This window comes from Bos javanicus, chromosome 29 (assembly GCF_032452875.1).
Source record: "Bos javanicus breed banteng chromosome 29, ARS-OSU_banteng_1.0, whole genome shotgun sequence".
NCBI classification, from domain to species: domain Eukaryota; kingdom Metazoa; phylum Chordata; class Mammalia; order Artiodactyla; family Bovidae; genus Bos; species Bos javanicus.
The window spans coordinates 6,979,154-7,006,555 of record NC_083896.1 but is presented as its reverse complement, the minus strand read 5'-3'; the positions used below and the strand labels follow the sequence as shown (position 1 = coordinate 7,006,555).

General features: G+C 38.0%; 1 protein-coding gene across 2 annotated transcripts in view; it reads right to left on the bottom strand.

Moving 5' to 3' along the window:
• GRM5 (glutamate metabotropic receptor 5) overlaps nucleotides 1-27,402 on the bottom strand; it is a 650,668-nt gene that overhangs the window by 390,781 nt on the left and 232,485 nt on the right. For both annotated transcript variants that reach the window (XM_061406016.1, XM_061406017.1), the window contains exon 3: nucleotides 13,618-13,867. In XM_061406016.1, coding sequence (XP_061262000.1) covers nucleotides 13,618-13,867 — 250 coding nt within the window. The remainder of the gene's footprint in view (nucleotides 1-13,617; nucleotides 13,868-27,402) is intronic.

Genomic DNA, 27,402 nt, shown 5'->3' with positions numbered 1-27,402 from the left:
GACGCTTACTCCTTGGAAGAAAAGCTATGACCAACCTAGACAGCATATTGAAAAGCAGAGACATTACTTTGCCAACAAAGGTCCATCTAGTCAAGGCTGTGGTTTTTCCAGTGGTCATGTATGGATGTGAGAGTTGGACTGTGAAGAAAGCTGAGCGCCGAAGAATTGATGCTTTTGAACTGTGGTGTTGGAGAAGACTCTTGCGAGTTCCTTGAACTGCAAGGAGATCCAACCAGTCCATTCTGAAGGAGATCAGCCCTGGGATTTCTTTGGAAGGAATGATGCTAAAGCTGAAACTCCAGTACTTTGGCCACCTCATGTGAAGAGTTGACTCATTGGAAAAGACTCTTATGCTGGGAGGGATTGGGGGCAGGAGGAGAAAGGGACGACAGAGGATGAGATGGCTGGATGGCATCACTGACTCGATGGATGTGAGTTTGAGTGAATTCTGGGAGATGGTGATGGACAGGGAGGCCTGGCATGCTGCGATTCATGGGGTCACGGAGAGTCGGACACGACTGAACGAGTGAACTGAATTGAACTGAACTAAAACGTTGTGTTAGTTTCTGCTGGACAGTGAAGTGAATAAGTAATATCCTAACTCAACCAACAGTTCTAGAATTTTCTGATCCCATGACCAGCAGCCGCCATTAAACCTTAAGGAGAACTGAAAAGGAAGTGGAATGTATGTAGAAATCATGAGTGCTGCTGAATAAATATCCGAAGCCTAAGTGCTAATAAGCTGTGTGAGTAAGGAAAGCCAGATTCACACACACACCCAAAAAGAAACCCTCTAGATCAAGGGTCAATGAATTTTTTTACACAGGGCCAGACAGTAAATATTTTAAGCTTTATGACACATACAGTCTCTGTTGCAATTACTCAACTGTATTATTGTAGCTCCAAAACAGTCATAGACATTGTATAAATGAGTGTGGCAGTTTTTCCATAAAACTTTATTTACAAAAATAGGAGGAGAGCTGGATTTAACCCATGGCCCTTAGTTTGCCAGCCACTGGCATAGAATGATTTATCACAGTGTCCTCCAATTAATAGAAATATGTACACAATATGGTCACCTTACCAAAACATTTTAGTCTTCTGGAAAACACTGGAAGAACAAATGAATTTCTACTGGTTTCACCACAGAATAACATTTTATGTTTGCCTTCGTTTCTACACAGATGTTTGATCATTCTTATAAACAACTCTAAACTTTTCTCTTTCCTGGAAGCTAAACTTTACTAGAGTGTTTTCCTAATAAGTTGTGCATGGAAAAATAGTCATGCAGATTCAACAGCCCATCTCAGTTCAGTTCAGTCGCTCAGTCATGTCCGACTCTTTGCGAACCCATGAACTGCAGCACACCAGGCCTCTCTGTCCATCATCAACTCCTGGAGTCTACCCAAACTCATGTCCATTGAGTTGGTGATGCCATCCAACCATCTCATCCTCTGTCAACCCCTTCTCCTCCAGCCCTCAATCTTTCCCAGCATCAGGGTCTTCTCAAATGAGTCAGCTCTTTGCATCAGGTGGCCTTCCACTGAAAACCCAGGACTGATATCATTTAGGATGGAATGGTTGGATCTCCTTGCAGTCCAAAGGAACAGCCCATCTAATCATTGAATTTTTCTCATTTACAGAAGGTTGGATTGCTCCAGGCTTTATTTATCTTACTTAAAAAAAGAAATCTTTCTTTTAGAATCATCTTTAATTGCTATTATTTTTTTATTAAAGATGGAGAAAAATATTTTATACCATATGGATCAAATATATACTGACATTAAGGATTATCAAAGATCTAGATAGGTTAGCACAGTGATTAAGCAAACAGTGCCTTATTTGCTACTTCCTGCCTTGTGATTTTGAGAAAATTCATTGTCTCTCTGTATGGCAGTTTCTTCAGCAATAAACTGATGTTAATAACAATAACTTTTAATTTGGAATGTTATGAAAAGTCAATAAACACATGAAAACCAACCACTTAGAACAGTGTTTACTACACAAAGAACACCCCATAAAGAGCTACTATTACCATCCAATTATTTAAAAAATTCATCTAAACAAAATTTTGGAAGAGCAATCAGCCTTAAAGCTACCAGACCCCTTTGGGATGCAGATGCCTCCAAAGCACAAGCCCAAGTACTGGAAGAGCCTTTGAAGACACTGGTTAGTTTCATCTGTCACAGAAGAATTCTGCTCTGTGGAATAATACAAAGACCTTCTGTTCTCCTTCTGGGCATTTCCACTTGTCAGATCGATAGCACCTTACAAAACAATTGGTTTCATTTACATTTCAGATGGTGACATTGATGAGACAAGGGATGTCTCTGAGCATCATAGTCTTCATCTGAAAGCAAAGTTAATATTATCTATCTGCTTCAGAAGGAGAATACATCTCATTCTTTACACTTCAAAAAGGAGTATTTCAGAGGACTTTCCCACTGGGCAGGGGTTAAAAAAACCAAAACACGTAAAATGAAGACACATAGATTCTCTCCTCTATTACCCTCCCTTCTGCTCGAGAGAATGACTGACGTCTGTTTGGTGAGACTGGGCCAAGTGTTGACCACTCAGTCTGTTCTTTTTCAAAGCAAATCATCCCTCTGAATGTGAGCGTTTCCCTATTGTCATCCTTAAGGCCGCTTCTAAAGGGAGGAAGTTCTGCATTGTCCAGGCGTGCCAGGCCTCAGGGCGGCGTTTTGTTGTCGTTCAGCCTTCAGTCGTGTCCGACTCTCTGCGACCCCGTGGACTGCAGCTCACCAAGCTTCCCCATCCTTCACTGCCTAGGAGGGAGGTCTATCCGGTCATGGACTTGGTCTCTAGTTAGCTAAGATAACTCATCTCCACGACTTGCTCCTCTTGGTTTTTAATTTGAGATCAAGGCTGTTGTTCAATCAACCTTTAAAACCCTAACAGAGAGAATTCATTACAATACTTGATGTGACCACATATGTACAAATGTTAAATGTGTGGTTATTTTAAGAACATGTCTTCATTACAGTATAACCAATCTTCTTCTATTATTTATAACAAATGGAGTAAGAAAATAAAATGATAATATAGAAAACCACTTATTGAAAGTACTGTTTTCCTTTTTCTCCAATCTCCAGTGACAACTCCTTAGATCACTGGTACACAATCCTCCTAACACACACACACTCTCTCTGCCCCCCTTCTTGCCTCTGATTTTACAAAGGAAAGAGGGGTTACTAAACGAGTTTCCTATTTTCAAACTTTTAAACATTACCTACCTTTGCCCCTGACATAAATTCTTTCTGTTCCAAATCAGGAGCTGACCTTCTCGGCTTCCTCCTCCCACCTACACTGTAAATGTCACTCATTTCCACATTTTTAGGGAGTTGATACTATAAACTGTCCCCCCATTTATTACATCCTCCTATTCTACCTGGATCCTAAAGTTAAACAACCCACTAAAAAAATCTCTGTGACAGGCCTCTGTATGCAATATACAAATTGCAAGAGTCATAGAAGAAAAATGTGAAAAAATAGTTGAAGGATAAAGTTTGGTATTGTTCTAAGTGCTGTAAGTAAAGTCAAATTAATTACAAGAGGGAAAATATCTGCTACACATGTCAATAATCTACTTTCTTTAATTTATAAACAACTTTTATATAAACCAATAAGAAAAAATAAACAAAAAAATGGACTCCGTGCATGATTAGGTAGCTTGCAAAAAATATAAACATATATTACCTATTGACTAAAATATGAAAGATATATAATCTCACTCATAATTAAGGAATTAGGAATTAAAACATGATGATGTTAAATTTCACCTGTAACATTAGTAAACATCAAAACATTTAATAATACCTTGTGTTGCTACAGATGTGAAAATAAATGCTTTTAATTGTATAGCTTGTTCACTGTTTAAAATACTTTTCATCATAAACTACAGTTTTGGAGAAAAAGTAAAATATTATGTTAAAACCTCTCTCTTGAGCTCATTTTCTCTCAATATATAATTCTATCATTCTTCATTCCTCAGTTTCACTTTCCAAAGCAGTGGCTTGTATGCTCTGGGTTCATTTTCTCACCTCCTACTCACTTCTTAGCTACTTCATTCTGACTGTTTTTATTTCTCCATTCACTCAACACTTACTAAACCCTAAATTACTTCCACTTAAAAAAAGGTCCTCTCAAAATTATTTGCACTTGTCTCCTAGAATCATTTGACCCTGGTGGCCTCTGCTTTAAACCTGCTCTTCCATGGGTCACAGCACCATCTGGGTTTTCCTCCCCAAACTCTGAATATGCTTTTTCTCTATCTCCTTTGCTGAGTTCATCTTTCTTCCATGCATTCAACGTTGAGGTCCCTCCAAGACAATTTCTTAGACTTTCTAATTCTACATATCCACATCTTCCATTAATAAGGCTAAATTATTCAGACGCATTGCTTATTTTTATTTACAGCCTATATATCTCTTTTGGGGTTTCCCAGGTGGTGGTAGTGGTAAAGAATCTGCCTGCCAATGCAGGGGATGCAAGATACATGTGGTTTCCAAGCCCTGGGTCGAGAAGATCCCCTGGAGTATGAAATGGCACCCCATTCCAGTATTCTTGCGTGGAGAATTCCATTTGCAGAGGAGCCTAGCTGGCTACAGGCCAAGGGGCCACAAACAGTCAGAAATGACTGAGTGACTGAGTACACATATTTCTCTTTTGAGCTCCAGATTTACAAGTTCTTCTGCTTTCTTGCCTATTTCTATGTGTGAAATGCACATTAGGTCAACTTATCCAAATTGAACTCATGATCTGCTCTCAGCCTCATACCTGGTTCTTACCCAATTATTTTCATCTCAATAAAGGTACCATCATCTATCTTGTTATACACTTAATACTCTAGAAATCAGCAAGTGAAGAACTAAAGAACCTCTTGGTGAAAGTTAAAGAGGAGAATGTAAAAGCTGGCTTAAAACTCAACATTCAGAAAACTAAGATCATGGCATTTGGTCCCATCACTTCATGGCAAATAGATGGGGAAACAATGGAAATAGTGAGAGATTTTATTTTCTTGGGCTCCAAAATCATTGCAGATGGTGACTGCAGCCATGGAATTAAAAGACACTTGCTCCTTGGAAGAAAAGCTATGACCAAACTAGACAGTGTATTAAAAAGCAGAGACATTACTTTGCTGACAAAGGTCCATCTAGTCAAAGCTATGGTTTTCCCACTAGTCACGTATGGATGTGAGAGTTGGACTATAAAGAATGCTGAGTGCCAAAAAATTGATGCTTTTGAACTATGGTGTTGGAAAAGACTCTTGAGAGTCCTTAGACTGCAAGGAGATCCAACCAGTCCATCCTAAAGGAGATCAGCCCTGAATATTCATTGGAAGGACTGGTGCTGAAGCTGAAACTCCAATACTTCGGCCACCTGATGCGAAAAACTGACTCATTTGAAAAGACCCTGATTCAGGGAAAGATTGAGGGCAGGAGGAGAAGGGGATGACAGCAGATGAGACGGTTGGATGGCATCACCGACTTGATGAACATGAGTTTGAGCAAGCTCCGGGAGTTGGTGATGGACAGGGAAGCCTGGCGTGCTGTAGTCCATGGGGTTGCAAAGAGTCAGACATGACTGAGCAAATGAACTGAATCTAGAAAACACCCTTGACATCTCCCTACACTCCTTATTATCCAACACATCAGCAGCTCCTACATATTTTTCCAACTTCATTGAGTTGTGCATGATATACAAAAAGCTGCACATATTAGATGTATACATGTTGGTGAGCTTGGACACAGACATGCATTCCTGATGCTATTATCACAAACAAGGTGATATGCACATTTTAATTAGTAAGGAGGGCATGGTCTATTGCCTTTTCATCATTCACACTGCCATAGTCCTCAATAGTGTAATTTTCATTAGAGATACTGTTCTTCCATATGCGTCTGACTTCGTCTATCCATAAGCCATATCCTGGGATTATCTTTTGGAAAATAACACCTATCATATTCTCACACTCCTAAAAAAAGCCTTCTCCAATGATGGAATAATTATCAAAATACTACAAGGCTGAAAATACTGTCTCCTAGGTTGCTCTCCAAATTTCTTAACACATACTCAGTGCTCAACCCATATGGTTCAGAGAGTTTTTCATATGATCCAAGGCACATGCATCTAAACAACGGGCTGTTTATAGACTGAACACAATGTAATTCGTCTGGTCTTTCCAACTCAAATGAAGATGAGGAGGAAAACAACTCCAGGCAAAGCAGGTAGAGTTTGGCTGACTTTACTTGCATTACAAAATCATCACAAAATTTACAACAGGTTTTAAGGCATTTACATATACTAGGTTTATTTAATTTTCACAGGATAACCTAAAACAACAAAAACAAAGCAGAATCAAAATTAGACTGAAGCTATCATGTGCTGGGTGTTTAGTCACTCAGTCGTGTTCGACTCTTTGTGACCTCATGGACAAGGACCCTCCAGGCTCCTCTGTCCATGGGGATTCTCCAGGCAAGAATACTGAAGTGGGTTGCTAGGCCCTTCTCCAGGGGATCTTTCCAACCCAGGGATCAAACCCAGGTCTCCAGCATTGCAGGTGGATTCTCTACTCTCTGAGCCACCTATAACCAGGGAAGTTATTATAAATATGCAAACACTTCTGTTGCTAAAAGACATCTCTCTTTGTGATACTTAGAACAGCCACTAGGATAAACTAATGTGACCTTGTCCAGTCATTTAAGTCCAGTGAGTAATCAACTGTCCATCAATAGATGAATGTTTAAAGAAGATGCGGCGTGTATAAATATATATATATATATATACATACATATATATACACATACACACACACAATGGAATATTATACATAAAAATAATGAAATAATGTCATTTGCAGCAACATAGATGGATCTAGAGATTATTTAAGCAAAGTAGGTTTGGAAAAGAAAGAGAAATACGGTATGATATCACATATATGCTGAATATAAAATATTACACAAATTAATTATAAAATGGGGATATCAACAAAAATTGATGGTTTTGAACTGTGGTGCTGGAGAAGACTCTTGAGAGTCTCTTGAGCTGCAAGGAGATCAAACCACTCAATCCTAAAGGAAATCAACCCTGAATAGTCATTGGAAACACTGATGCTGAAACTGAAGCTCCAATACTTTGGCCATCTGGTGCGAAGAGCTGACTCATTAGAAAAGACCCTGATGCTGGGAAAGATTAAAGGAAAGAGGAGAAGGGGACAACAGAGGATGAGATGGTTGGATGGTATCACCAACTCGATAGACATGAGTTTGAGCAAGCTCTGGGAGTTGGTGATGGACAGACATGGAAACCTGGCATGCTGCAGTCTATGGGGTCAAAAAGAGTGGGACACGGATGAGGGACTGAACAACAACAAATTACCAAACTTAAAGGCATCTAAAACTTGAAACATCCAACGTTGCTTAGAGCATTAAATTTCTGCTCTCCCCTCTTTCCTCTCCTGCTGACATCCTTCTCCTTCCCACTCTCTTTCCCTCTCTCCTTGTCTTCTAACACAGAACAGGAACTCAATGAAAGCAACTTTTTTACCTAATAAAAGACAGACAAAAGATGTACAGAGATAGTGCACTAAGAAGTATATATTTGTACTTTAGCATAAGAAAACAAAGTTTAACCTTGTGCAGAAAAAAATAAATTCAAATTATATTACATTGATATACCATTTTTCCAATAACAGATTTACAAATGAAAAGCTTGACACATATCCTGTCAGACAAGTTGAGGGGAAATAGCTACTTTCCATACATCACTGAAGGGAAAATAAAATTTTTCAAAAGGAATTTGACACTATTTAACAAAAGTACATATGCATTTATCTTTTGATCTAGCCAATCCCACTTCAAAGAATCTACCGTGAAGATTCATCACTGTAAATATGAAACAGCACATGCCCACGACTGCACACTGCAACATGTGTGTGTGTGCATGCTTGCTCAGTCGCTCAGTTGTGTCTGACTCTGTTTCCAACCCCATGAAGTGCAGCCCACCAGGCTCCTCTGTCAGTGGGATTTTCCAGGCAAGAATACTGGAGTGGGTCGCCATTTCCTCTTCCAGGGGATCTTTCCGACCTAGGGATAGAACCCATGTTTCCTGCATTGGCAGGCAGATTCTTTATCACTGAGCCACCTGGGAAGTCCTATATATTACAACCTACTTTATAATAATAAAAGACTGGAAACAACCAAAATTTCCATGGAAAGGGGGAATGGGTGAGTAAACTGTGATACATTCTGTGGTAAAGTGTTGGCCAAGCCCTTTTCCCTTCTTTATGAGTGTTTAAGTTTCCTAACTATTGAACACTGTACTCCTGGCAACTTGGTAAAAGTAGAATGTCAACTATATCCCAGCATTATCACCTCTGATGAAAATAACCTCTGACGGGTACATTGCATCTGGATTGAGAGGAACTGTAAATAAATTATAAATATTTCCCCCAAAACAACTTTTTTTCAAACTACAATTAAATTACACTAAATGGCCTAATGGAAATCAAGTACACTTATTTACAAATATAATGAATACTCTGGTGAGATACAAGTATAAAGACTAATGTCTACTTCTGCATAATAGCTATCATAGTTTTACTAGAACAATAGTGTATAATTCTATCCACAAAGATGTTTACTAAAGTGAGCTCTTATCCTTTCCATCTTGAAAAATATTAATGCAGCATGACCTCCTATGAGAAACACTGATAAACATCTCATATAGCAACAAAAGAATAAACGACCCAATCAAAAAAAGGGCAGAGGACCTTCAATAGACAATTCTCCAAAGGACACACACAGCCGGCCAACAGATACAGGAAAAGATGCTCAACATCTTTAATTATTAGAGAAATGCAAGTCAAAACTATAGTGAGATATCACCTCACATTGGTCAGAATGGTCACCATTAAAAAGTCTACAAGTAGCAAATACTGGAGAGAGTGCAGAGAAAAGTGAACCTTCCTACACTGTTGGTGGGAATGTAGTTGGTGCAGCAATTATGGAAAGCTGTATGGAGGTTCCTCAGAAAAATGAAAATAGAGTTGCCATATGATCCAGCAATCCAACTCCTGGGTATATATCCAGATAAAGCTGTAATTCACAAAGATGCATGCACCCCTATGTGCACAGCAGTGCTATTCACAACAGCCAAGACACGGAAACAACTTAACTGTCAGTCAACAGATGAATGGTTTAAGAAGATATGGTGTATACACACACACACACACACACACACACAATGGAGTATTACCCACATGTGAAAAAGAATGTGATGATGCCATTGGCAGCAACATAGATGAACCTAGAGCTTATCATACTAAATGAGATAAGTTAGAGAAAGGAAGACAAACACCGTATGATATCGCATATACACTGGATCAAAAATATGACACCAATAAAGCCATCTGTGAAACAGACTCATAGACACAGAGAACAGATACCTGATTACCAAGAGGCAGGAGAAGAGGGGAAGGATAAAGTGGGAGTCTGGGGTTAGCAGATGCAAACTAGCACACAGAGGATGAATAAATGACTATATTCAAATCCTGAGATAAACCAAAATGGAAAAAAATATGGGAAAAGTGTATATATATATATAACTGAATATTTTTGCTGTACAGCAGAAATTAACACAACATTGTAAATCAACTCTACTTCAATTTAAAAAAATTAAAAGCTAAAAACAATAGCTTGAAATCAATAACCTCTGGGGGGGAAAAACACTAGTAATAATTCCAATGAGTCTTAAAATTTAAGTACATTTCCTCTTGTGTCCTGGTAACAATCAAATTCTCAATTCAAATAGCTAAATAGTTTTAATCATAGACAAGGTAAAACAATCTTTAAATTATTACTTTGTTGAAAATCAGTCCTTGTTTCCAAGTTAACATTTAGGTTTTACAAGTTGTAAATAATACATCTCAAACAATATTTTCCCAAGTCAAGCTCTAAAACACTGTATCCATTCTAGAAAAATAAGCCCCTTTGTTCAGATTACTGATCTCATTCTGCTGTCAAGGCTAAGGTGTTTAGCAAGACTATTTCCGGGACCCGGACAGGCCATTTTTCTTGGCAATGAGACAACAGATTACCCAGAGCTCAAACGAGAAGACCCAGTGGCCAGGTCCATATCACTCTAACAGTCTACAGATGAGCAGCACAGATGGTGAGATATATTGATTGATGAGGTTGTCTTGGAGGCAGAGTTATCTTAGACATGCCTAACATTTTAGTTGAATGACCTATTAAACATGCCTGTCTCAAGGCAGCTGGACAGATTTTTAAGTAACTATAGTGGTTAAATGTGGAGTCCTGTAGGAAGTTCTGAATATAGTCTTTTCTCTTAATTTTGACTTCTTGTATCTAAGATCCCTTTAAGTTTGAGTTGGGGGTAAGGGAAGGAAGGAGCATACAGAGAGATCAGGGAAGTACATGCAAATAAAATTACCTTAAAATACTAGGAGTTACAGGGTTAGCTGAATGGGAGTTTTTAGGAGGGAACATTAATATAAAAATGCTAACTTCAATTGAAATCATCTAGGGTAGTTTTTTTTTCCTACACCAAGGATCTATGAAGAACCAGGAATCTGCTATCAATTTATAACTTTTCCCCTTTCCTACTCTATAGTTGACAGAAGAAAACAGCACAAGATTTTGAGTCAAGGTAATTGGGTTCCTGTGGGACTTTGACCATGTCATTCAAACACTTGCGTTATCCGTTTCCTCGTTTATAAAATGAGAGTGAATAGATGATCTAAATTCTCTTTGTTGTTGTTTGCTGTTGGAAGTAGTAGAACACAATGCTAACTGTTCAGTCTCTAGAGTTACAAAGGCATTTGGAATTCTGCCTTCCAGGCATACGTCTATATAACAAATTATTATTACTATAACTCAGTATTTATTGAGTCTTAAAGTCCTTGTCTATAAAATGGAGATGGTAATGGTATTCATCATGCAAGTTGTTCTTAGATTTTTTTCACAGCACTTATTAACTTTTATCTAACTCATCATCTTCAAGGTCCACAAGGGTAGTGATTATTGTCTATTTTGTTCACTAATACAGTCCAAGCATCTTAACAGATACTATGTCTTAGTGGCTTCGGCATGTCCGACTCCTTGCAACTCCATGGACTGTAGCCCGCCAGGCTCCTCTGTCCATGGGATTATCCAGGCAAGAATAGTGGAATGGGTTGCCATTTTCTTCTCCAGGGGATCTTCCAGACCCAGGGATCGAACCCAGGTCTTCTGTAATGCAGGCAAGATTCTTTACCATCTGAGCTATAGGGAAGTCTCTAGCAACTTAATATTTGTCAAATTAATAATTAAATGAAACAATGCATTTAAATGGCTAGTGAAGACACTGGCACACAACAGTTGATAAATGATCCTATAAATGGTCCTGATAAATGGTCAGGACCCAAAGTGCCTTTTCACTATGAAGAAATAGGAATAGAAAAATTAGGGATTTCCAAGGGAAGATGAAGGGGGCCTAACGACCGGACTGTGGTTTCCAAATATTTGAAAGAGTATAGCATATTACTTTCAAAGAGAAAAATATGATCCAAGATGTAGAAACTACAGAGAGATACTTTTAAGATTCAGAAAAAGGAAGATTTTTCTAACAGAATCGCTCAAAGATGAACTGGTACTCAAGTAAATGTTGTATGATTATTAGCCAATCAATGAGAGAACTAAGAAATCTAGTTAAGGCTATGAATTTATCATTTCATGAATGAAATGAGTTGAAAAGAACTTATCAACAGCATATACAGAATAAATTATAAAATATACAAAATATTGAATTTTGGCCTTGTGATACTATTGGCAAAAAAATGTAGATGGAAAATGTCAAATATAGTACTTACCAACCTACTTTTCTTGGGTACATGTGATCAAAATACATTTGTTTGTTGATATAACATATGGCTGATAAGCAAGTGCTTCGGATTTGTCTTATTTACGTTGGCAAAGCAGCAGACAGGAACTGCAGAATGCCTTGTCTCCCTCCCCATAAAGAAAAACAGGACTGTATGAAGCCAGCTTCTGTCTTGTGCTTTTCATCCCACTGGTGACACTGGACTTTGGAACATCAGAATATTGGCAGTGAGGAGGTTCCTGGATTGTGTGAAAGTAGCTGATGCATCACTCTTTCCAACAAGGATGATTTTAAACAAAACGTATGACACCGATGAGAAAGGAATCTCACTCATATCATTTTTATGAAGGATGGTTGGCCTCATATAAAACAGTCCCATCAATCTACTGCCATCAGCGCAGACAGAAGAGAATTAGGTACATAAACTGGCTGTCATAAAATGTAGCCAAGCAGGAGCTAAGTCTCATCACAGAAGGTCAGTTAAGCATTCGGAAAATAAAGGAAGCATGTTTTCTTTAATGAGCCATCAAAAGCTAATAACAAGTTAGCTGGCTTTTAATTTGGACAGTTACACTCAGAAAGATGTAGTGGTTCTGAAGGTTCTCTCTCTTCTTTAAATTGGCTACCTAGCGAGAAAAGATGTGATAATATCATGACTTTTTAAAGGTATGAAATGGAGAACTGTGTTCACCTTTTCAAACTATGGTGTTGACTTGGATTGTGATGGCTAACTTTATGTGACATCTTGATTGGACCATAGGGTGCTGAAACATTTGGCCAAACATTATTCTGTCTACAAGGATATTTCTGGATGCGATTAACACTTGTATGGGTAGACTGAGTAATGAAGCTTCTTCTCTAAGGTGGGTGGGCCTCACCCAATCAATGGAAAACCTGAAAAAGGTTGAGTCAGAGGGAACTCCTCCTTCAAGACTGCTCGAGTTGGGATATTAGTCTTTTCTGGACTTCAGACTGAAACTGAAGCATTCGATTTTCCTGAGTATCACACCTGCCAGTTTTTGGACCAGAGCTGTAACTTTGATTCTCCTGGGTATCTCTTTTCATAGATACACATTGCTGTTTCTGTTTCTTTGCAGAACACTAACTAATATACTGATTCAACAAGATCAGGAGGAAATGAGATGAGTTGTGCCAATCAAGTATATCATCCAGATAATTAAAGTCAGTCTCTGTAGAAGTCAATCTTTTAGAAGCTCATCTGGTAACAATGTGAGTGATCAGGCAATGTGATAGCACTTGCGAAATAAAATAATGAGCCAAATTACCAATGCCTTAAAATTAGTACTAAAATCAATTCCCCCGTTCTAGCCCCAAATTCTAAAATGCTATGTTATAAAAGAAGCTTACACAGCCATTCTTAGAATCAATTTCAGAAGAGACTGCATAAAGTTTGACACGTGTTTACTTACCAAGGGGGATTATGCAAGTTATTTTAAAAGCCTTCTCATTTCCTTACAATTCTTTTTTGAAGACTTAAGGATTCCTCATTTTCATATGTTGATTTCTGCTGTCATTAGTCATCATCTCATGGCCTATCTACTTATTTTCTGTGATTATTTCCAGGCTCTGGCGTTAAGGATTTTTAAGCTCTACATGCACTACAACAGATTAAGCTTCCAAAGCAAAAGATACCCTCTGAAGCTGCCAAATCCCTGACATTATTACCTGCAAGTGAACTGTCTCCTCGGCACTTACCTGCCCAGAAGCAGGAACTCTCCGGCCAGCCCCAGGCGCCGCATGGCCATCAGCAGCCCTCTCACCGTCATGCCCTCGCAGAAGCAGGCTACCACCCGCGCCTTGGGCAAGTGACTCGTGAGCTTCTTGAGCAGTTTATCGAAGCTCTGCTCCCCCGCATTGCTATAGATTTTGTAAGAATGAGCGATGCAAATCCCTTCCTTGGCTGACATATCTTTGAAAGCTTCCATCCCACTTTCTCCATAGTTGCCTGTAGGGAAACAGAGAAGCAGAGGGGAGAGTGTTGGAGTCACTGGGTAGAGCTGGAATGCGGTGGGGCCAGGAGTGTGCAGGTCCCCTGGGAGTGTTGGATTTTGCACTTGAAGACATGAATGAGATTTTGTTCTTTCACTGATCTGCTTATTTGGACAATATACAGTCAAACTACAGTAGGCATATACACATTGATCTTTTAAAACTTTTCCACTGAGAGAATATCACAAACAGTACTAGCAATCTGGCTCCTCCTTTGATTCCAAAAAGCTTATACTCTAGTGTGAGATGATAGAAAATATTTACCTGCTGTTTTTTCATTCTGTCTCACTTTTTCATCTCTGTTTCTCATTAGATGATCCTCTCACCCCACTGATTCAGATTTTTGTGTTTAAAGCCATAATATACAGATGCAAAACATATACTTTATGTAGAATAGATGTAAAAATATCTTACTATTATATTTTACAGACTATTATGCATATATTTTATTACTAATCATGATAGTTTATGGTTTTATTGCAAGTGAAAATTCCAGATCCTTGACTGAGATTTCAGTCTTGTCACAGATAAAAGTATAAGCACATTTAAAATATTTGAAGTTTTATATACCATTGGAAAGTTACTGATTCAGGGGGAATAATTCCAAAGTGTTTAGTAAAGTTCTGGGGTTAAGGACTCATGGCGATCTTTTAAAATTATGGAACATGGGGATCAAGATTGACTACTTATCAGCCAGGAGGTATATGAAGATATATGTGACCTCATTTAACTTTCAGAATAATATATTTAGATATATATTATGACCTCCTTCCACAGATACGAAAACAGATGAGGCAGTCAGGTTTACAGTTGTCCAGAGTTGCTATCCCCAGAGGCGGAAAGCTGCATTCTATTCACGGATCTGTCTGAGACTGAAGATTCTACCCCCTCCACTCTTCCACCATTGACTTTTAGGAGACTCGGAAGCCCAATTATATCTGCATTTCTCTTTCCAATTTAAAGGTCATGATGCTTCAATTTTAGATATTTTTGGAGCCTTTTGAGGCCCTATAAATCATGACAGGTTCATTTTCTGAGCTTTCAAAAGTTAAGGTGGGAAAGGGCGATTAATTTGAAAAATACAGGAGACAATTACAAGACAACTGAGCTGTGGGACCAAGTTGTGGGATGGAAATAGCCTAGCAGTCAGGAGATGGAATTTCACCAGGAGGGGTTGATCTCAAAGGAATAAATGACTACGAATCATTCAATTGCACACATTTCATGATAAGATGATGAGAGAGAGAACTCGTAAATAACTATGCCCTGTAACATTTTGATGTATGGAAAGTTAGTTCATACATTTGAGCTCAATGCTCCTTACATCAACTCTGTGATAAAGGTACTATTATCTTCCTTTCGCAGCTGATGCAACTGGAGCTTGCAATTAGCAGGTAGATGGCAGAGTCTGGGTTTGAACACCTATCTTCTCCCTCCCAGCCCTACGTGTGCTCCATCACAGCAGCTAAGCACACAGCACATAGGAGCCTCAGACGTTGAGGGTGGGTTTTTGTGACGTTTCATCCTTATGAACAAACTGTAAAGGGCAAAGCAGAGCTAGACCCTTTATAGCAGCTTGAGCCCCAGCCAACAAACGCTAGTAGGCCATCTGCATGTTTCCTTCTTCAGAATTAAAGCAAGAAGAAGCCTCTATGATGATGGCAAGTAGGCAATTTAGTTATTTTTCAATTAACAAAGTTTAAAGGGCTCTTCCTGAAAAATGTGCCGAGGGGGCTACATTATCAGTCTTACACTAACCTGAGTAATCTATTTTTTTCTGATCATTTTTAGCCAGCTCTACTTTTCAATTGACTGTCTTACACTTGATGGTTACATTAATGCTGGGACATTTGCAAAAATAACTTGATATTAGTGCATAATGATTGTGATGGCAATAATGAAAATTCTCAATATATTCATAGTTAAATAGAAAAAATATCTTTAAAAGTAATAATCTTTAGCATGCCTTCTAACAGCCTTGTTTAAACATTGTGTGTTTATATAGTAAGTTATATACAAGCAGCTTGTAATAGAGAACTTTATTATTAGGTCTGGGTTCTAATTTAGCTTTTATCATTTCTAAGTCTCAGTTTTATCACCTGAAAATCACAAACAACACTGCCTAATATATGGGCTTTTGTATATCATAATTTTTTTAAAATTTTATTTTATTTTTAAAATTTACATAATTGTATTAGTTTTGCCAAATATCAAAATGAATCCGCCACAGGTATACATGTGTTCCCCATGGGTTTCTTTGGTGGCTCAGTGGTAAAAAATCTGCCTGCCATACAGGAGATGCTGGTTCTATCCCTGGGTTGGAAACATACCCTGGGGAAGGAAATGGCAACCCACTCTAGTATTCTTTCCTGGGAAATCCCATGGACAGAGGAGACTGGCAGGCCACAGCCCAGAGGGTTGCAAAAGAGCAGGTCATGACTTAACAATTAAACAACAACAAAATATTTTATAGGCAGCCTGGATCTAATAACACTTCAGGTGTGCCGAATCGCTTCAGTCGTGTCTGATTCTTTCAGATCCTATGGACTGCATCCTGCCAGGCTCCTCTGTCCATGGGGCTTCTCCAGGCAAGAATACCAGAGTGGGTTCCCATTTCCTCCTCCAGGGGATATTCCTGACTCAGGGATCAAATCCTTGTCTCTTGTGGCTCCTACATTGCAGGCAGATTCTTTACCCTGAACCACCAGGGAAGCCCCAATAATTGCATACATTGGGGTTATAAAGAATATTCTAGTATAGTTAAGATACTCTCTCTCTTGGAGCAACTAAAATAAATCATGGAGCAAATGGCATTAATCCTGAATATTAGACTAAAAAATAAGCTTAAACTAGTGAGGGAAATATGATTTTCTCAGAGCAAAGTCCAAACAGTAGTCTTTAAAATTAAAATAGAAAAGAGTTGTAATGTATGTTTAACATAAAAATTCTGCAGAATACTAATTTTAAGTTCATAAAAGAAACCTCCTGTAAGCTGGGAATTAAAAAATGGGAGTATGTGCTCCAGTAAAATTGGAAAGCTTTAAGCGTTTAGATTTTTCAGCAGTTGATATAATGACTATATTTTAGAATTGTATATTTTAAAATAAAGGAGAAACTAAAAACTTTCATAGGCTTCTTGAAGAAAATGAAATTGATTTCAAGCAGGGTACAGAATGAAACAAAGGTGATGGAGAAAGGAAGATGTGGTGTAAAATAAGAAACTAGTCTGTGGCTTCATTTCAAGCCACTGGTTAAAGGAAGAAAGAATCTATTTGACACTCTTCTTCAAGTAGCAGAGGCCCTGTGGCTGGGAACTATGAGAAGAAAATGTAATCATAGTCCAGTTTACTTTCAGTCCACATTATAGTTGCAATGATTCAAATATCAGTTATTGATTTTTCAACTGTATAAATCCACACATACACAAAGTTCAGTTCAATTCAGTTCAGTCGCTCAGTCGTGTCCAGCTCTTTGTGACCCCATGGACTGCAGCACGCCGGGCCTCCCTCTCCATCACTACTCCCGGAGCTTGCTCAGACTCATGTCCATTGAGTCGGTGATGCCGTCCAACCATCTCATCCTCTGTCATCCCCTTCTCCTCCCGCCTTCAATCTTTCCCAGCATCAGGGTCTTTTCAAATGAGTCAGTTCTTCAAATCAGGTGGCCAAAGTATTGGAGTTTCAGCTTCAACACTACACAAGGTAGAAAACTTATTATGTAATAGAAAATACTATGTAAGCAATCTTTCCACTGAAAATTAAGGAGAAAGATTATAGGTTGAGCTGTGGAATTAGGGAGAACTGATGAGAAAAGGAAGGGTATTAAAATACTCCACTCACTATTTGGAAGTCAAGATACACAGAAAACAAGAGAGAGATGATTAACAGAATTATCTGAATCTTAATAAATGAGATTAATAATACAATTATACTAAGATGAAATAATATATGTGAATTAAGAGATGTCTTATGCTGAAGCTCCAGTACTTTGGCCACCTGATGCAAAGAAAGGACTCACTGGAAAATACCTTGATACTGGGAAAGACTGAGGGCAGGAAGAGAAGGGGGTGACAGAGGATGAGATGGTTGGATGGCATCACTGATGCAATGGACATGAGTCTGAGCAATTTCCAGGAGACGGTGAAGGACAGGGAAGCCTGGCGTACTCCCTCTCATGGGGTCACAAAGAGTCAGACATGACTTAGTGACTGAAGAACAACAAGAGATGTGTATTTTCCATAAATTAAAAAGTAGGCTTTAAAAAAGCAAGCATATATTCATAGTGCTTAGAAATATGAAGGTGAAAAAATAGGGAAAAAAAACCAAACCTAAAATTTTCTTTCTTACTTTAAGCCATTCTCCACAATATGATTTTGAAAAATATAAAAGTACAAGTTTGATGAAAAAATTTAAATAACATACTTAAAAGTTACTGAAATTGGAGAGTAGATATGGACAGTTTTAAATGGAATGCCAAGTGAATATCACTGAATAAAGAAAATCAGCCTGCTGATAGGATAAAATTTTCCTATAATTTCCTTGAATCCAACATAAAATTGTTAAGATTAATTATAATTTTTAGATATCCTGGCTTATTTCTGATAAGAGACACTCATGAAATTATTACAAAACAATCTCAGTAATAAAAATAAGTTGAGAAATTTGGGGGAAGCTAATTTTGTAAACAGTATTATTACAAAGCAAAATTGATCTGAATCAAACATTATCTCAAACAACTGCTTAGATATCATTTTGTTTTGGTTCAATGTTTCTATCACATCAGTTAGATTTTGCTACGTTGTTTTTCAAAACTTTAAATTGTATGCATTTTTTTTCCATTTCAACCACAGAATGAGAACCTAATGAATGAAAATGTAAAATAGGATCAAGGTTATTCTTTTTCTTATATCAAGAAAGATACCAATCCTGAAGCCACAGCAGAATGCTTAATTCACATTTATTCTAAGAGCAGATGCTGTACTTAAAATCAAATGAGTCATTTCATTTCTAGTATGCCAGAAAAACTTTACAGTTGAGATGGTTTCCACAAGATGTTATACATCTAAATTAAAATAGAAAAGCCCAGTTAATTTGTCTCCCTTCTGTCAAATGACCTCTACTTACTGTTGATATTTGCTTACTTTAATATTAAGCTCAAGGAATTTTTCTGCAAATTCTTCCCAACCTTTGTATACCTGCATACATTTGTCATTCAGTCTTCCAATAGAGAATTGGTTTTACTTGTCTTTGCTCCAATAAGACTATATACCTTCAGGACATGTATATTATTCTCTTTTGTATTCTTAAGTCCTTAAAGGGCCCTGGAAGATAGCTTGCACAAGCAGAATAAAAAAAATAAGTGAATAAATGAGCAGATACAAAGTTATCAACATTAAAAGGAAATCTTCCAGATGAAAATATTTGTACAATTAACTATCCTACCTGAAACCAGAACTGCAATGGTTGTGTCTAGAATGTATCACGCTACTGAATGATTATACATTATTCCACTAAAAACCTGAAGGATAGAACTGTACCACAGTCAAAACATCCAGATTATCTCCCGATGGCTTCGATATTCAGATAATAAGAGCTTCTAATATTTCACACTTGACTGTCATTTAAAGCTAGATGCTTTCACTAGTACTGTCTGACCTGTACTGTTTCAGGTAGGATCTGGAAGCATCTGCCTCCATTTGTATAAAGTACACAGTGAAAACAAGACTTGCTAAAGAATGACTTTAATCTTTCTTTTAACCTAAGAGAGATTATTTGTTTTAACTTTGTGTTTAAAGGCATAGGCATGGAACAATCCTTTAGTATGCAACCCACAGCCACAGGCAACTAGTATTTCAGGAGGCACCAATTCACTATTAGTAAAGACTGTGCTGCTGTGGCTCAAACACACTTCGGGATAGATAATAAAGTATGGCGACATTGATAAGCTATATCTGGTAAATGAGTTTTTTTCAGGCAAAATGTCCATTGGAGGTATGATTCAAATTATATAAACCTGTGTGTATTAGAGAAACTGATCATAAGAATAAAAGTTAAACTAATAGAATCATACCAGAGAGACACAAATAATTTTCTCTGACAGTTGTTTCCTTTTTTCCATTGTATTTTTACTTCTCCCAGCATAATAAGACCTTCATTATTACTTACTTGGTAGCATAACCTCCTATCATCTCCTATCTTTCATTTTGGGGATCTTACTTCTTATTATGTTCCTTCATATGGAACATACCCCACATCTTCCCACTTATTTAGTTTTATTCATGATGCTCTTTCTAATTGGAATACCTATTTCCCATTTCTCTATGTTGAAATCTTACCACTTCTCTATGTTGAATTCTTTCTGTTCCAACTCAACTGCCCAGGGTGTAACTTAAGATGTAGACCACATCTCCCTAGTGCCATCCAGCAAATGCTTGTGGGATAAAACTGACCTGCTCCATCATGCTTTCCAAGGATCTCCCTAGAGGGATAGTATAACCTAGATATTCATTTGACAAATATTAGTTAATTAATCACATACAGGTATAATACTAGGCACATGGTAGACTCTAGACATTAACACATTGGAGCCTATTGCTCTATTTTATAACACTGAAGTGCATAATTTTTGCTATTTGTAATTGCTAGAAAAGTTTATAATTGTATTTCCTTCATTTTTTTCAGTTGAGGGGGTGACTGTACCATGCAGCATGTGGGATCTCACTTCCCCACGGAGGACCTTAGTTTCCAACCAGGGATGAAATATATGCATGCCCTTTGCATTAGAAGCACAGAGTCTTAATCACTGGACTGCCAAGGAAGTCCTACTCAGGGATATTTTGAACACAAAGACAAAATTCTGGAAGAGTAAATTTATTTGTTCAAATATAATCATCAAGTGGATGCTAAAAAAATGTAAAAACTGGACTTCCCTGGTGAGTCCAGTGGTTAAGAATCCAACTGCCAATGCAGGGAACGTGGGTTCAATGCCTGGTCAGGTTAGATCCCACATATTGGGGAACAGCGAGGCCTGGGCACCACAATTACGACACCTGCAAGCTCCAGAGGAACGAGTAACTCACTGCGACTAGAGCGCAACCTCTGCTCCCCGCAGCTAGAGAAAGCCCTCGAAGACCCAGTGCTGCCAGAGACAAATAATTTTATTTCAAAACATGTAAATCTAGTCTTTAAGAAAAGGAAATGTAATTCACTTTAAAAAAATACTGAGCTTGGACTTCCACATTAAGAGATTTTTCCCCCTTTTATTTGACACAAATTATCTTTTTTTTTCCAAAAGGAAATTAAGATTCTCAATATAAATAATAATTTATAAATACATTCCAAGTGGTTTTTATTCCTAATTTCCTGTTTCTATTATAAACAGTATATTTTGTTGGCAACTACTGGTGAAGGAAAATGCTGCCATTTTTCATGGGAGTTACTGCCTGGCACGATACCAACCCCCAAAATATGTGCGGGCAGGATTAATCAGTGAGTGCCTAATCACCACTTCCTGGCTGTTCACAGGGCCATAAGCATTCATCAAGTGATCTTAGACAAAACTGCCCATATTGAGTGGGCTGTGTCTTGGTTAAGCTCGTGGTTAATTAAACAACCGGGAGCGAGAAAAGCCAGAGAGATAAACACCTCTTCTCATTTCATCACCATCTCTTTTTGAAATTGTTCCCCTTTTCAGAAATGTGTGTCCTTCCCCATTACAGCCATACGCACAATGAGTAGAGCAATTCCAAACTCTCTACTGACTCACTGGTCTCTATTTACTTCCTGGCACAAGCCAATACAGTTCTTCAAGGCAGATGTTTTTCTCCTCAGAACAAAACAACACAACACATACTCTCATAAGACTCCACAAATGATGGCAAATGCCTTTGTCGTGAAAACCTTTGCTAACAGATTTCCAAGTTTGGGCCATTTATTTAAAATCTTACCCTGGAGTCTGTCTATGACATGACCCACAGAGCAGATTATTCACTGTGAGGCAGGACATTATTGAATTTCATCCAAGATGTTTATTATTGGAAATACTAGAAGGATTTCATTCTGCAAACTCACTGGAGACATTATACCAAGCAAGGAGTATATAAGCAACATTTGAGCAATACTCCAATAGATAATTCAGAAAAATAAAGCTAGTATAGCATAACAGTAATTTGGATTTTGAAATACACACAGAAATAATAATTATGAAATCCTGACCAGGGATATTAGAATTTGTCAGAAAAGTATGTGCCAAGTGCATTGCTGAGTGGTATAATGTGTTGCTGAACTTTTTTTTTTTTTTTTTTTTTGGCTACCAGGCATGGTGCTAGAAAAAGAAATTTGATCTTCAGAACAAAGGTACAAGTTGACTATACAAATCCATACATGGCAGATGTCATGAAATCAAATAAATGAAATAAAAATATATGGGAGTTGACTTGTGTAAAAATCACACTGCTGCTGCTGCTAAGTTGCTTCAGTCGTGTCCGACTCTGTGCGACCCCATAGATGGAAGCGCACCAGGCTCCCCTGTCCCTGGGATTCTCCAGGCAAGAACACTGGAGTGGGTTGCCATTTCCTTCTCCAATGCATGAAAGTGAAAAGTGAAAAGTGAAAGTGAAGTTGCTCAGTCATGTCTGACTCTTAGCGACCCTGTGGACTGCAAGCCTACCAGGCTCCTCTGTCCATGGGATTTTCCAGGCAAGAGTACTGGTGTGGGGTGCCAACAAGTCAATTAAATTATAGCCAGTGTGAGTGTCATCTGTGGTTCTGTAATGTGGGTTGCTGGGAGTTGGAATAAAAAATTATGATAACTAGCCCTTCCAGTAACTCTAGTTCATACAACTGGGTTGAACTGAGATAGCCAAAACTGAAAGAGAATCAAAGTTAGAAAAAGTATCAAGTTTTAGAATTTATTTTAGATTTATTTTAAAATTTCTGCCAAGTAGAAATGCCAAATTGGAAATTGAATGACATTCTGGCTCAGAAAAGAGAAGTTAAAATTGGAAGTATTTGAGATCATCAGAATATGGACAGCAACAGTAATAGATGAATGTGTAGGATGCAAAAGGAAAAGAGCTCTGCTTACACCCTAAAGAATTCAAATATTTATGCATTAACTGAAAAGACAAAGCTATCAAAGACAACAGAGAAGAAACCAAGAGAATGTATGGCTACGGGAATGAAGATAACAGCGTATTTTACTTTCTTCTGGACATTAACAATGTGACTATTAAAATGAGATGCATAGTGGAAAAAATCCACTGATTTTGGCAACACAGCCAAAACCATAAAGGAGTAGACTGTGAGTAAATGGGAGTCAGAGAGTGAAGACAATATATTTATACAACTTTTTTGAGAGATGCTTGGCAGTGAAGAAGAGCTAAGAAGTATGATGATAATAGGAAGAGAATGTGGAAGCCCAAGGAGGGATTTTATTTCTAGATATGGATACCTTGTGTGTGTGTGCTAGGCTGTTCAGTCATGTCCGACTCTTTGCAGCTCCATGGACTGCAGACTACCAGGCTTCTCTGCCCACGGAATTTTCCAGGCAAGGATACTGGAGTGGGTTGCCATTTCCTACTCCAGGGATCTTTCTGACCTAGGGATCAAACCCATGTCTCCTGCATCTCCTGCCTTGGCGGGCTTATTCTTTACTACTAGTGTTACCTGAGAAGCCCACAGGGTACTTTAGGGAAAGTTATTAGACCAGAACATGGGGCAAAGTAATCACTCATGACAGTTTTAATCATCATTATCAATAACATTTACCTAGATCCTGTGGAATTAGCTGGTAAAAGGTTAATAGTATGTACCAAACACTGCACTGGTCACTTCAAATTAAACTAGTAATAAGAACTCCTACTGCTATTATTTAAACCAACCAATCCTATGAGGTAGCTATTATTTCCCACATTTATATAACAGCGCGTTTATGCTGAAATAATTTGCCAAATAATTGATATCTAGTGAGTAGAAGAGCTCGAATTTCACTGTTCATCTGTTAAATTTAAAAGTCATGCTCCTTTCCTTTAGTACATTATTGCCTTAAAGCCCTGAGAGAGAATCGCTCAATTTAGTTCGGTGGCTCTTCCAAAGGCATTCACCCACCACGGAGTGTTTCATTGGAATCCAATTCGAGATACTACCAAATAGAATTCATCTCAGAAAACATGTTATTTAACAAACAAAGCTCTTTTGCCCAATATCTAGAAATATTACAGACATGTATTATTTAGTACTAAATGACCCAATCCACATCATTACAGAAAATTGATGTTTAAATATCAGAGTATTCCTACAAAATATACAGTGGTTAACTATAGTTTTTCTATAGAAAAGGGCTGGAAAATAAGAAGAGGCTTCTGGAAATAGACATGCCATCACACTTATTATTAAATACTTAACTAAATCTTCGTTGCAGAGGAAGGAAGGACTTCAGCAGCACAGTGGGAACAGAAAAACCTGGTTCTGAGGTTAAAAGGGATACAGTATTTTAATTGTTACCTTGCTGCTGCTGCTGTTGTTTTAGTCACTGTCCTGTCTTGACTCTTTTGCTACCCCATGGACTGTAGCCCACCAGGCTCCTCTGTCCATGAGGTTCTCCACGCAAGAATACCGGAGTGGGTTGCCATTTCCTTCTGCAGGGATTGAACCCAAGTCTCCTGCATTAGTAGGCAGATCTTTTCCACTAAGCCACCAGGGAAGCCCCAATTATCTTTTTAGTATAACTTAAACTGAGATTTGAAAGTGAAAACATATCAATGTATTAATCTTCTGAAAAAAATAACAGTGTTTTTGCCTTTGTTCTTTTTCCTGGCTATTCTTCCCAGAGGAAAATGAAAAGTTGAGACAGAAGGTATGACCCAGATTCCCACTGTAACCCTGCAGAACTCAACTGCCTTCTGCTTTCCTTGTAAGCTGTCAACTTCCCAGCTGAAACCTGCAGTGCATGTCTCTTTAAGGGTGATTCCATTTCCACAGAAAGGACACGTCTCTATACGGAACTGTGTGTCAGTGGGTTGGGTGGGCTGGTGAGCTATTCACTGTGCCTCTGTTTTAGCTCACTAGTCACCTCTGATCCTTGGTTCTAACTGGATCTAATGACAACCCAGAAATTCTCCCATTGCCAGATGAAGGCAGAAAATCCTCTGCAGCACAGCCAAATCTGTTCAAGCTTGACAGCCTTTGCTGAAAAGAAGAAACTTCTTTGACAGCAGCTCCCTGGCCTGCCACCACCTTCTTCAGTGCAGATCTGTACTGTGTGGGTTCTGTGGCTGCCAGTTCCCCTCTGGAAGGACTCAGTGACTCCCACGGCACTGAGAGGAGGAGCTCAGTTTGGAAATGTCTGTCTGCACCATCATTCATGGCAGGATTCAGAAATGAGTAGAAAGAACTGAAGTGTTGTGTAATGGCTGTGCTGCTGCTGCTGTTGCTGTTGCTAAATTCTAAGCTCCATTCAGGAGGGGGTCAACCATGCTGGGTTCTGGGATTATGGCCCTGGTGACTGTCCTCTCAAGTTGAGATCTTTGCTGTCCAATATCGTTGCCACTGGCCACATGTGGCAAATAAGCATTTGACAAGTAGCTAATTCACACTGAGGCACTGTCAGCATAAAACAAAATAGATTTCACAGACATATAAAAAAAAGACAATGTAAAATATAATATTGATTACATGCTGAAATGATAAATTTTTGGATGTATTCAGTTAAATAAAATATGGTTTAGACATTAATTTCACTTTGTTTTACCTTTTCTTAAAACCATACACATGGCTAGCATTATTATCTTTATTAGAGAGTAATGAATTATGTATATAAAGAGATTTATATCCTATAATTTCAGTGTAGAATCTAAATTTCTTAGGATACTCTATGACATCCAGGAGTTTTTATTATCTAGCATCTAGCCTTTATCTCGTCTTACTGCTTTTCTTTTCTTTATGTATACACACTCATTTCAGCCATACCAAAAATATATAGACCACCAAATACACCATGCTTTCTCCCATCTCTAATTTCACAACACTCCTTGTTATTGCAAAATTCCTCTGTTTAATTCCTGCTCATACTTCAACATTCCTTCATTGCTGACCCCCACTTCAATGTCACAAGATTTTTCACGTTTTATTGAAATTATGTATTTGTTTGACTTTCTAACATGCTGTGAGTTATTCAACAAAAAGGATTACATCTTAATTACCCATTTTTCTCCAGAGCCTTGGCAGCCTTAAGTATGTGCTGAATAAATGCATTTTGGAAAATGAGTATTGAGTTTTCCACCAGCTTTATAGAGATATAAATGACATATCAGTCAGTCAGTTCGGTCAGATAACACTGTCTAAATCTTTAAGGTGTGAACATGATGATTCTATATATGTATTTAATGCGAAATGACTACCACAATAAGGTTAGTTAACATATCTGTCACTTCATATATTTACCAGGAATTTTTTTTTTTGGTGAGAATATTTATCTCACCAAAAGATCTAGTCTCTTAGCAACTTTCATGTGTACAATACCGCATTGATAACTGCAGTCACTATACTGCATATTATATTCTGAGAACTTATTCATCTTATAAGATAAAGTTTGTATCTTGACCAACATCTCCCCGTTTCCCCTCCTCACCCAGCCATGGGCAACCCCCAGTTTACTCTTTGTGTCTATGGGTTGTTTTTTTTTTTTTTTTCCCCAGAAATAAGTGAGATCACACAGTATTTGTGTTTTTCTCTGCTTGACTTATTTCACTTAGTGTAATGCCCTCGAGGCTCATAGACTTTCCATTCATAAATTATTTGAGCATTGACTATGAAGAGCTGTGCAAAGCATCTCTGGTATTGAAGCTAATATGCATTCATTGTGATCCAAAAGGGTTAGAGTTGGACTTAGATCTACGAGGAAGGGGAGCACCAATCAGTAACCTGTACCTTGGACACAGTGAGGAGATAGTGTCTGAAACCTTGTTCTTCAACATCTCACCCACATGGTCTCTGTATAATATGATATGTATACGGTCCACAGAGTGGGATTTTAAATCTGCCTCCTACATTGTTTTATGAAGTTGCAATGATTATAAAGAGAATTTCACTTTTTCTTACACTTTCTTCACACTTTTCTTACACTTACTTGCTCAAATTTCAATTTTCCATTTCTCAAGACTACTCCATTTCAAATTCCATTTTCCATTTTTCAGTATACATTCCATTCTGCATTTCATTTTCCATTGCTCAATATATATTCTGAGCCTTGTGGGTAATTCCTAAGCTAAGTTTGCTTTGTAAAATTAAATGTTTCCAGAGTAAAAAATTCTACCTAAAGCAGAGTTACTGGAAAGGTGTCTAGTAACAGTAAGAAAACTACCATCATTGAAGTGGGAAATTTTGTAACTTATATAACTACTCTTCATTCAATTATTTGTTCTACCTAATTTCTCAGACACTGAATAAAGTATTTGTTCATCTTTTGAGATATTCTACCTTTTATAAGATCCAC